The sequence below is a fragment of the Lathyrus oleraceus genome, chromosome 1 (genome assembly GCF_024323335.1).
Source record: "Lathyrus oleraceus cultivar Zhongwan6 chromosome 1, CAAS_Psat_ZW6_1.0, whole genome shotgun sequence".
NCBI classification, from domain to species: Eukaryota; Viridiplantae; Streptophyta; class Magnoliopsida; order Fabales; family Fabaceae; genus Lathyrus; species Lathyrus oleraceus.
The window spans coordinates 30,631,111-30,644,043 of NC_066579.1; the positions used below are offsets into that span (position 1 = coordinate 30,631,111).

The 12,933-nt window shown below is 39.2% G+C and overlaps 1 protein-coding gene across 1 annotated transcript; it reads right to left on the minus strand.

Annotated features, from left to right (window-relative positions):
• Window positions 1-5,452: 5,452 nt before the first annotated feature.
• LOC127088741 (uncharacterized) lies at window positions 5,453-7,246 on the minus strand. Its single transcript, XM_051029330.1, has 3 exons — window positions 6,792-7,246; window positions 6,253-6,440; window positions 5,453-6,114 (listed from the first exon to the last, which is right to left on the minus strand). Exons 1-3 carry the CDS (start codon window positions 7,244-7,246, stop codon window positions 5,453-5,455), a joined length of 1,305 nt encoding a protein of 434 aa, XP_050885287.1.
• Between the last annotated feature and the right edge of the window lie 5,687 nt (window positions 7,247-12,933).

The following is a 12,933-nucleotide window of genomic DNA, read 5'->3' on the forward strand; positions in this document are numbered from 1 at the left end:
CTAGGACACTCATGTCCCTCAGCATGCTTTGTGGAGTACCCATTAACTGTCTTTATGGTTATCCAGTTACGGACAACGTTGGATCAGCAATAAAGCACTCGACTCTACATCTAGGATCCATAGTGGTTTCAGGTCGAAGAGTGGAATACACTATTATCACCATGAGAATAACTTATGACACCTTGCATAACTTTCTATATAGTATTCTCATAGCGGGTCAATCCGGTATAAGTATTACTCCTAATATTCATACCTATGTTTAAGACTTGATAACTCTTTATCCATGATCCATGAGATGTGATCATCAGTCTACAAACATAATAGTCTTAATGCTTTAATGTTATCCCACTTCACACTAAAGCTCGACTACGGATACTTTAAGAATAGTGTCCTTATGTTTAATGTGATCTCATGATTAAGTCATACTTGATACATTAAACAGACTAGCTATTCTAGGGACTTTATTAAACAAACAAAATAAAGAAAAAGCCTTTTATTATTAATAAATAATTCGATACAAGTACCAAAAGTATTGGCCTCTAGGGCTTACACCAACACCATGTCCCTTATGCATCTGATAAAGTTGTGCCATACCAATATAATGCCACAATGATTGAGAATGGTCAAGAGGTTCCTCTGCCATTTGCATACTCAGTCTAATGTTTCCAAAGGTTATAGAAAATATGTCAGTAATTAAGAAGGCATAAGTTCCTGCAATGGACCCGGTTAGTGCTCCAATTTGTCAATATGGTGAATCCAACAAATTGAAGACTAACGATGATGATGAGGTGTTACGCCTTATAAAAAGAAATGAATTTAACATTGTAGAGCAGCTGCTTTAGACGCCGTCAAAGATCTCTGTGTTATCATTACTAATGAATTATGAATCATTGTAGAAAATATTGGAACATGCCTGTGTTGAACATGATGTTATTGTGGATCAGTTTGACCACATTGTTGCCAACATCACTTCTTGTAAAAATCTGAGTTTTGTGATGAAGAGCTTCCTGAGGAAGGCAGAAATCACAATTTGGCGCTATATATTTCGATGAATTGTAAGGAGAATGCTTTGTCCAATGTGTTGGTCGATACCGGATCATCATTGAATGTGTTGCCAAAGTCAACTCTGTCAAGACTCTCCTATAAAGGCGCCCCGATGAGGTACAACGACGTGGTTGTTAAAGCATTCAATGGTTCCTGTAAAACTGTCATTGGAGAAGTGGACCTTTCAGTGAAGATAGGTCTGAGTGATTTCCAAATTACTTTCCAGATAATGGATATCCACCCGACCTATAGCTGCTTGTTGGGAAGGCCATGGACTCATGAAGATGGGGTTGTGACGTCTACTCTACACTAGAAACTGAAATTTGTGAAGAACATCAAGCTTGTAGTTGTTGGTGGAGAGAATGCATTATTGGTGAGCCATTTGTCATCTTTCACATATGTTGATGCTGAGGAGAAGTTGGAACACCATTCCAAGCTTTTTCCATTGCTAATGAATTGAAGAAAGTTGGGGCACCCATGTCTTCTTTGAAAGATGCGCAAGAAGCTATTCAGGCTGGCAGTATTGATAAGTGGGGATGTGTTGTAGAGGTCGCTGAGAACAAGAATAGGGCAGGGCTAGGATTTCAACTGAGGTCATTCAACTCTAATGTCAAGGTTATGCAACCAGTATTCCATAGTAGAGGGTTCGTTCATGACAATGATCAACACTCAGCTGCCATTATTGAGGACAGTGGTGATGAAGACAAAGCTTGCGCCAACTTTGTGACGCATGGCCAGACTTGCAACAACTGGGTTGATGTTGATGTTCCTACTGTTACTCACTATTATAAGTAATTTGTTTCCATTTATTTTAAGAAAAATCTTTCTCCTATGCCTAAGGGAGAAGTGAATATTGTTGGGCATTTTCCTTATTATCATCAATGAAGTACAATTTTATTCATCCACATTTTATGATGCTTTATTTTTACTTTTTACTTTTTCTAAAAATGGTAATAAAAAAACATAAATAAATAATAATCTTCCATCTGCATAATGTTTGTTCGCATTCCACCTCTTTAAAATCAAAATATCAAATCATTATGCAGGTTGGTTCTCAAACCCATTGAATATAATGATCCTACTCCCACTCCAAAATTTGATTTCCCTGTGTTTGAAGCTGAGGAAGAGAATGATGATGAAGAAGTATCTGATGAGTTATCCCGTTTACTTGAGCACAAGGAGAAAGCCACTCAGCCGTTTGAAGAACATATCAAATTAGTCAACTTGGGTTCCGATGATGATGTGAAGGAAGTCAAGCGTGGGTCTCAATTGTGTCCAGAAGCTAAGAAGGTGTTGATTGATCTTCTTCAAGATAATTCTGATGTGTTTTCTTGGTCCTATCAAGACATGTCTGGTTTGGATTCTGAGATTGTGGAGCATAGATTTTTGTTGAAGCCAGCATGCCGCCAGTCAAGCAAAAGTTGAGAAGAACTCATCCTGATATGGTAGTAAAGATCAAAGAGAAGTGCAGAAACAGATCGATGTTGGTATTCTTGTTACCTCCGAATATGTGTAATGGGTGGCCAATATTGTGCTCTAAAGAAGGATGGAAAAGTACGCATGTGTGTTGATTATAGAGATTTGAATAAAGCCAGTTCAAAAGATGATTTTCCTCTGCCAGACATTGATATGTTGGTAAACAATATAGCTAAATTCAAAGTCTTTTCGTTTATGGACGGATTTTCCGATTAGAATCATATAAAAATGGCACCTGAAGATATGGAAGAAACCACATTCATTACACCATGGGGAACATTTTGTTATAGAGTGATGCCTTTCGGTTAAAAGAATGCAAGTGCAACATACCAGAGAGCTATGACCACTCTTTTTCATGATATGATGCATAAAGAGATTGAAGTCTATGTTGATTATATGATTGCTAAATCAAGTGATGAAGAAGATCATGTTGAGCATTTGTTGAAGTTATTCCAGCGTTTGAGGAAATATAAACTCCACTTGAATCCCAATAAATGTACTTTTGGTGTTCGTTATGGTAAATTGTTAGGCTTTATTGTCAGTAAGAAGAGTATTGAAGTTGATCCTGCATAGGTCAAAGCAATACAAGAGATTCATGCGCCCAAAACTGAGAAGCGCGTCAGAGGTTTTCTCGATCGCTTGAACTATATCTCAAGATTTATATCGCATATGACTGCCACGTGTGCGCCTATATTCAAGCTTCTTCGAAAAGATCAGTCTTGTGATTGGACCGAAGATTTCTAGAAAGCTTTTGATAGTATCAAAGAATATTTGCTTGAGCCTCCGATTTTGTCTCCTCCTGTTGAAGGAAGACCATTGATCATGTATTTGAATGTGCTTGAAGAGAGTATGGGTTGTGTTCTTGGTCAGCAAGATGAACCTAGAAAGAAAGAATATGCAATTTACTACCTCAGTAAGAAGTTTATCGACTGTGAGACTCAGTATTCTATGTTTGAGAAAACATGTTGCGCATTGGCTTGGGATGCTAAGCGTATGCGCCATTATAGGTTAAATCATACTACTTGGTTGATATCCAAAATGGATCCGATCAAGTACATTTTTGAGAAGCTTGCTTTAACTAGGAGGATCGCCCGTTGGAAGATGTTGTTATCTGAGTATGATATTGAATACTGAAATTCTAGTTAACAGACTTTCGATGTCACACGGGATGTTATGACATCCAATTCTGCGCAGACAAGAATTATGCAGTACTTAAAAGTAAAGTGCAGTAAATAACACAAGGAATTGTTTACCCAGTTCGGTGTCACACACACCTACGTCTGGGGGCTACCAAGCCAGGGAGGAAATCCAATATTAGCAGTATTAATTCAGGCCTTAAACCACCTGTTTAATCCTATCACTTAATACCTACCCAATGCAATTTCAATCTTAAACTAAGACCAGAGTTCCTACTCACTCCCCCTCAATCACCTTAGTGATTACAACCTTTAATTAGATTAAAGTTAATGGTGAAGTTATACTTCAAACAACTCTTGATTGTGCTTAACAGCTTTAATCAAGATACACAACACTCACGCTTAAAAGCTTAGAGTGACACAAAACTTACAACTCAATGAACACCCTAGTCCAATGCAATCATCTAGGTGATAATTGCTTGGCTCACAAATACAACCTAATACAAAACACAATAAAAATACAGTAGTAAAGTATGATGGAACAATAAAATCTTCACGCCTAAAACCCCTGAGTTCTGAAAGAAGGATTGCCATCCTTTTATATTGCAGCACTTGGGCCTTGTACTTGTATTTCCTAAATTTAAGGTTAAGCAAGTTAACCTAATTTCCACATATTAGGGTGCTAACAAATAGGCTATTTGTTAGGTTCATTAATTGTAGCTCAGTTGTTAGTTTCCTGGATTTTAGCTCAGCTGTTGGATTCCTGAAAAATAGCCTGAGAAAAATACTGAAACAGAAAAACTAACCATCCTACAATTTAGCATATGCTGTCAGGAATGAATGTCACAACATTCCGTTTGACGTCCAGAACATAGGCCATATGCTAAGTCTGTTATTTTCCTGAAGAACAGACTAAAATAAATACTGAACTGTAGCAGAAAAATCAACCTGCCTATTATTCAGTATATGCTGTCACTGATGAATGTCATAACATCCAGTTTGACATTCAGACAGTAGGCCTTATGCCAGGTATGTTATTCCCTTGATAAACAAACTGAATTAAATACTGAGTTATAACAGACAACCAACTATTATGTACCTCAGTATCTGCTGTCGGGGATGAATGTCATAACATCTAGTTTGACATTCAGTAAATCTTGTATTAGCTAAACCTGCAGCATACTACTCAAGTATGTCATGACATCAGTCAAGACATCAGAGTACAGTTAGTGTTTTAACATAACATGCAGCCAATCAAACATCTCCAAGGCATGTCATGACATCAGTCAAGACATTAGAGTCCAGTTAGTGTTTTGACATAAAATGCAGCCAATCAAACATCTACAAACTCCCCCTTTGGCAAATTTTTGGCTAAAACACTTTGGTATCACAACAGAGTTCACAGCAGCGGAAAACACACATCTAGAAGGGAAATTAACCTAGCTAATACACTCAGAGCAGCAACACACTCAACACACATAGAAGTTAAATAAAAACTTCAACCAGCAGCACATACACAGAAGTTAAATAAAAACTTCTAACAGCAGCACACACACAGAATGCACACAACAACACACTCACACTCATCACACATAGGAGTTGAACATCAAGCTGCAACACAACCTCTAGATTAGAGGATCTTCAATATCTGTTCAAGCACATAGCAAATCTGTTGTCCTGGGGCACCACAGGTGTTACTCCCCCTTTTTGTCAAAAATGTTGCCAAAGCAACACTTAAAATTACAGACCAAAATAAAACAGAATTACACACAAATGACAGAAACACAGGAAATGATTTAATCATTTGACTCAGAGTCAGCCTCATCATTAGTGCCATCATCAGGACTGGCATCCTCTTCACCCTCTGCACTTTGCCTTGCAGCTCCTTCTGCAGCATCAGCAGCTTCACCAAGCACACCACCATCAGACATCTCCAATTTGATAATCAAATTTTCCAAAGTGAGCTTCCTTGCCTCTAGCTCCTTGCATATCTCTCTGAGTATGGTAATGACAGCAGCTTTACCTGGTTGATTGCAAACACTTGATGTCTCTCCTGTTGTCATGGCAATGTCAGGGACATGCTTACCTAGGAATAGTTTATGATTGAAGGCCAAAGGACTCTCTCTTCTTTTCATAAAATCATTCTCTGTCAATATGTTTGGAAATTGATTCAACACAATACCACATATGAGGGAAGGAAAGGTTATGGGCCCATTTACACTGAAGCTTCCTGCATGCTTCATGGTTTGATAAAAAATGTAGGTTCCATAGTCAAACTTGGCTTTGGTTCCAACAGCATATATGAACTTTCCAAGCATCACAGCCACTGTAGATTTGTGATTGGTGGGCACCCAGTTGGCAGCTCCAATTTTGTGCAGCATAGCATACTTGATACTGAGTTTGCTGGCCACCAACTTACCTTTTAGAGGCCACTTCCTGACTTGATTAGCAGTGATGACTTGACAGGTTTTGTTGTCAGTCACCTCAAGCTCAGGTTGAGCTACATTAGGTCTTCCCAAATACATGTTGATTACTGAGGGAATGAAGTTCACACACTTGCCTCGCACATATACTTTCCTGAATTCCCTAGACTTACCATCAGCACATTCCTCAGACACATTGACAATAAACTCCTTTACTAAAGTCTCATAGCACTTTGAGAGCTGAGTCACAGTTTTCATTAACCCTGCCTCTTGAATCAGGTCTACAATCTCCTTACATTCCAGGACATTCTGAACCAGTTCCCTTTCTAAAGCCAGCCTCTTGTGATAAACATACTTCCACCTGTTCACAATAGAAGCAAAATGGAATGATATGTTGTCAATAGGTACCTCAGGGACACTAGCTGCCAGCTTGCTAGTGGTTGACTTCTTCTTTGACAGAGATGTTGTGACATCACATGGGACATTTGAGTCATACTCCACAACAACAGACTTGGTCTTCATTTTCTTGGGCACCTCTTTGCTCCAAGATTTTGTTGGACCATGCTCTTTCCTCTTGAGGGAACTTTCTGCCACCTTTGGATTGGGAGAATTTGGCACATCAATCTTCTTTCTGGGGGACCTTTGCACCACTGTTTTCTTTTCTCTCCTAGTCCTAACCCTTTTGGCTATGCTAGGGACAACTGAGGTCAACAGTTCATTATCAGAGAATTCTTCCAGATTAACTGTGTCAGCTTTAGGGTTGTCACTGACATCATGAGTGACACGGACTACCTCACTACCCACATTCTCTAAGGGTTTGTCAATATTTGACCCCTCATGAGCATCATTTTGCTCAGCCTCATCAGACACATTCTTTGCTAAGGAAACTGTATTTTCTTGACAAGCAGCATTTTCTGGTACAATCGTGTTTAGGGGAACTGAGACCCCAAGAACCTTTTGATTACCAGACAAAATTCCAGTTACCAAAGTTGCAATGGAATTGTGAACATACCTGGAGCCTTCTCTGGTTTGTTCATCAAGAGCGAGTGCTGAGGAGAAGCCTGAGACCGTTTCTTTAGGTCTTTTTGCATGTGAGGTATTTGCAGAGTCAGACACAGGATATTCCCTGTTAGGGTTGCATGATTCGGAGCTAGAGGAATCAGACATGGTCGTGTAGGAAGATGAGTCGGATTGGTGCGACATGATGAATATCTTAGAGGAGAGACGAACAGTTTCTTTGAGAGAAAGCTTGCAAGACTGAAAGTTGAAACGATGGAATATGTAACGCTTGTTGTACGAGCAGTATCTATTATTTGTTAACCAATCAGAGTGCATTATCAAGTGTTTAATAAGTTGACTTATTAAACAGTAAATAACTAACATCATTAGTTGCTATAATTTCTCAGAAGAACACATTACCACTTTGCCCCTAACTTTGTCAAACGGAGTAGCATCCAATGTCATGACATTATGAGTGACATTGTACTCAGTCTGCATCTGGTTCATCCATACCAGTGGTGAACACCTGCTACCAGATGCTAGGTACTTAGCTTCTGCAATGGACAATGATACACAATTTTGTTTCTCCCTTGCTACTACACCCTTTTGATGAGGTCTAATAGGTGAGGATAACTCATGGCTTTCAATCTGCATAGGTACCATTAAGTGCATGGGCACCAGTTCCATAAGTTTGGCAGATTTTGAATGTCCCATCTTGGGATATGGCATCTTGGTTAGCTTGCCCACCTGACATTTTCCACAGCCTTTTCTTTCATCCATAAGCAAATTTGGGATTCCTCTAACTGCTTCCTTGGATATGATCTTCTTCATTCCTCTTAAATGAAGTTTTCCAAGTCTTCCATCCCACAGCTTCACTTCCTGCTCTTCCTTGGCTAAGGGGCACTTTGAGGAGTAGTGTGAGACTTTAGATTCCCATAGATAACAGTTATCTTTGGATCTGGCTCCTCTCATAACTTCCTGATTGCAACCATTCATCACCACACATCCTTCCTTAGTGAACTGTATATTAAAGCCTTGATCACATAGCTGGCTTATGCTGATGAGATTAGCAGTTAGTCCTTTTACTAACAGCACATTACTCAGTTTTGGAACTCCATGACAGTCCAGCTTACCAACACCTTTGATTTCTCCTTTAGCTCCATCACCAAATGTCACATACCTGGTAGCATGAGGTTGTATATCCACCAATAAGTTGCGCATCCCAGTCATATGTCTTGAGCAGCCACTATCAAAATACCAGTCTTGTCTGGTAGATGCCCTTAGAGATGTGTGAGCTAGTTTAGCAACCCATTGTTGTTTCTTAATGGGGGTATTATGCTTAGATGACTTCTGCTTAGGTCTGACTTGATGTGTCTGGTTAGCAACCCATTGTTGTTTCTTAATGGGGGCATTATGCTTAGATGCCTTCTGCTTAGGTCTGACTTGAGGGGTCTGGTTAGGATAACCATGCAACCTGTAGCAGAAGGGTTTTATGTGACCAAATCTACCACAGTAGTGACATCTCCATCTCTGAAATTTCTTCTTCTGATGGTTACTCCTCCTGGTTCCCTGATGTTGAGACATTGGTTGTGACTTCTGCTTTAAATTCTGAACTTCAGCCTTTGAGCTTTTGAGTTCAGTTGAGGATTTCTCAACAAAGCCTAAACCAGACATGGTTCCTGACTTCTGTCCCACCTTTAGAATCTCTTCCAAGGTGTCAGGTCCTTTATTCAGCATTCTGATGGATTTTGTCATTTGTTCTAGCTTAGATGTCAGCAATGTTATCTCACCATTTAGGCCATCTATGACTGTCAGATGCTTCTGTTTCTCAGCTTCCAGCTCCTTGATGAGTTTCTTCTGCTTTTCTCCTTGGATGCATACTTCTGCACTTTTGACACATAGCTCTTTATATGAAGCAGCAAGTTCATCAAAGGTAAGTTCATCTCCACTTGAGTCATCATCAGAGGCACAAACACTAGTTAGTGCAGTGACATGTTTAGCAGATTCTCCTTCAGATTCACTCTCAGAATCTCCTTCAGACCAGGTGACAGATAGCCCCTTCTTTTGCATCTTGAGGAAGGTAGGGCCTTCAGCTCTAATGTGACCAAAACCTTCACATCCATGGCACTAGATTCCCTTGCCTTGGGTGACCTTTTCTTCATATTTTGATCTTCTACTGATGCCAGATGAGGAGTTCTTGACATTAGGTTTGCCTTGTTGATCAACCTTCTTTATGAACTTGTTGAACTGTCTTCCAAGCATGGCTATAGCTTCTGAAAGGCCATCATTACCTCCAATATTTCCTTCTTCTGAATCCTCTTCAGTATTTGATACAAAAGCTATGCTTTTGTTCTTCTTTTCAACATCCTCACATAAGCCCATTTCAAAGGTTTGGAGTGAACCAATAAGCTCATCAACCTTCATATTGCTGATATCTTGAGCCTCTTCTATGGCTGCGACCTTCATGGCAAATCTCTTTGGCAATGATCTGAGAATCTTTCTTACAAGTTTCTCTTCAACCATTTTCTCTCCTAAGCCACTAGAAGTGTTGGCAATTTCAAGAATGTTCATGTGGAAGTCATGAATAGTCTCATCCTCTTTCATCTTCAGATTTTCAAACTTGGTGGTCAGCATCTGAAGTTTAGACATCCTCACCTTGGAGGTACCTTCATGAGTTGTTTTGAGGGTATCCCAAACTTCTTTAGCCAGTTCACAGTGATGCACCAGTCTGAAAATGTTCTTATTTATTCCATTGAACAGTGCATTCAAGGCCTTAGAGTTTCCAAGGGCTAGTGCCTCTTGCTCCTTGTCCCACTCTTCTTCAGGGATTTGCAAAATGATTCCATCTTTACCTGTCTTCGTTGAATGTTCCCATCCTTTGTTGACAGCTCTCCAGACCTTGCTATCTAGAGACCTCAAGAAGGCTATCATACGAGGTTTCCAGTCATCATAGTTAGAACCATCCGACATGGGTGGTCTATTTGAGAATCCTACATCCTTGTCCATGGTACTAGAAAGTAACGTCCCTAGATCTCACCCAGAAATTAACAGGCAGGGTGCCTGGTCTGATGCCAATTGAAATTCTAGTTAACAGACTTTCGATATCACACGAGATGTTATGACATCCAATTCTGCGCAGACAAGAATTATGTAGTACTTAAAAGTAAAGTGCAGTAAATAACACAAGGAATTGTTTACCCAGTTCAGTGTCACACACACCTACGTCTGGGGGCTACCAAGCCAGGGAGGAAATCCAATATTAGCAGTATTAATTCAGGCCTTAAACCACCTGTTTAATCCTATCACTTAATACCTACCCAATGCAATTTCAATCTTAAACTAAGACCAGAGTTCCTACTCACTCCCCCTCAATCACCTCAGTGATTACAACCTTTAATTAGATTAAAGTTAATGGTGAAGTTATACTTCAAACAACTCTTGATTGTGCTTAACAGCTTTAATCAAGATACACAATACTCACGCTTAAAAGCTTAGAGTGACACAACACTTACAACTCAATGAACACCATAGTCCAATGCAATCATCTAGGTGATAATTGCTTCGCTCACAAATACAACCTAATACAAAACACAATAAAAATACAGCAGTGAAGTATGATGGAACAATAAAATCTTCACGCCTAAAACCCCTGAGTTCTGAAAGAAGGATTGTCATCCTTTTATATTGCAGCACTTGGGCCTTGTACTTGTATTTCCTAAAATTAAGGTTAAGCAAGTTAACCTAATTTCCACATATTAGGGTGCTAACAAATAGGCTATTTGTTAGGTTCATTAATTGTAGCTCAGTTGTTAGTTTCCTGGATTTTAGCTCAGTTGTTGGATTCCTGAAAAATAGCCTGAGAAAAATACTGAAACAGAAAAACTAACCATCCTACAATTTAGCATATGCTGTCAGGAATGAATGTCACAACATTCCGTTTGACGTCCAGAACATAGGCCATATGCTAAGTCTGTTATTTTCCTGAAGAACAGACTGAAATAAATACTGAACTGTAGCAGAAAAATCAACCTGCCTATTATTCAGTATATGCTGTCACTAATGAATGTCATAACATCCAGTTTGACATTCAGACAGTAGGCCTTATGCCAGGTATGTTATTCCTTTGATAAACAGACTGAATTAAATACTGAGTTATAACAGACAACCAACTATTATGTACCTCAGTATCTGCTGTCAGGGATGAATGTCATAACATCTAGTTTGACATTCAGTAAATCCTGTATTAGCTAAACCTGCAGCATACTACTCAAGTATGTCATGACATCAGTCAAGACATCAGAGTACAGTTAGTGTTTTAACACAACATGCAGCCAATCAAACATCTCCAAGGCATGTCATGACATCAGTCAAGACATTAGAGTCCAGTTAGTGTTTTGACATAAAATGCAGCCAATCAAACATCTACAAATACCGATCTCAAAAAGTGATTAAAGGTAGTGTCTTGGCTGACCATTTGGCTCACCAATCTATTGAAGATTATCAGTCAGTGCAGTATGACTTTCCTGACGAAGAGATTTTGTACTTGAAGATGAAAGATTGTGATGAACCGTTGCTTGAAGAAGGGATAGAACCTGGTTCCCGTTGGGGCATGGTATTTGATGGAGTTATTAATTCATATGGTAATGGCATTGGGGCAGTGATTATTACTCCTCACAACATACATTTTCCGTTTACAGCTAGATTGACCTTCAAATGTACAAACAATATGGTGGAGTATGAAGCTTGCATTATGGGGCTTGAATAGGCCATTGATCTCAAAAACAAATATCTTGATGTCTATGGAGATTCAGCTTTGGTTGTGAATCAAATTAAAGGTGAATGGGAGACGAAACAACCTGGTTTGATACCATATAGAGATTATGTGAGGAGGATATCAACTTTCTTTACAAAGGTTGAGTTTCATCATATCTCTCGAGATTAAAACTGGATGGCAGATGCTCTTGCAACGTTGGCTTCAATGATTATGGTAAATTTTTGGAATGAAGTTCCTAATTTGACTATGATGCATCTTGATAGGCCAGCTCATGTGTTTGCTGTTGAAAAAGCCAAAGATGAAAAGCCATGGTATTACGACATCAAATGTTTCCTCCAAAGTCAGATTTACCCGTCTGGGGCATCTTTGAAAGATAAGAAGACTTTGAGAAGACTAGCTGGCAACTTTTACCTAAATGGTGATGTGCTTTACAAGAGAAATTTTGATATGGTTCTTCTCAGATGCGTGGATAGACATGAAGCAAACCTGTTGATGACTGAAGTCCATGAAGGTTCCTTTGGTACTCATTCCAATGGACATGCTATGGCAAAGAATATGTTGAGAGCGGGTTACTATTGGCTGACATAATCTGACTGTTGCAAGTTTGTGAAGAAATTCCACAAGTGTCAAATTTATGCAGATAAAATTCATGTTCCTCCAAAACTGTTGAACGTCATTTCCTCCCCGTGGCCCTTCTCCGTGTGGGGAATTTATATGATTGGCATGATTGAGCCTAGAGATTCAAACGGACATCGTTTCATTCTGGTGGCTATTGATTAATTCACAAAGTGGGTGAAGCGGCATCATATGTGAATGTGACCAAGCAGGTGGTGGTCCGATTTATCAAGAATCAGATTATATGTTGTTATGGTGTGCCAAGTAAGATCATTATTGATAATGGATCAAACTTGAATAATAATATGGTGGAAGTTTTTTGCAAAGACTTCAAGGTTGCACATCATAATTCTTCTCCCTACAGACCTAAGATGAATGGGGTTGTTGAAGTTGCAAATAAATATATTAAGAAGATCATTCAGAAGATGGTTGTGACATACGAGGATTGGCATCAAATGGTCTCATT

Coding starts and splice junctions, on each gene's coding strand:
- LOC127088741 (XM_051029330.1), bottom strand. CDS start 7,246: ATGTCTGATTCCTCTAGCTCCGAATCATGCAACCCTAACAGGGAATAT. Junction 6,441..6,791: donor GAATTCTCTGATAATGAACT/GTTGACCTCAGT, acceptor TATTGTGAACAG/GTGGAAGTATGTTTATCACA. Junction 6,115..6,252: donor GTCTGAGGAATGTGCTGATG/GTAAGTCTAGGG, acceptor AAACCTGTCAAG/TCATCACTGCTAATCAAGTC.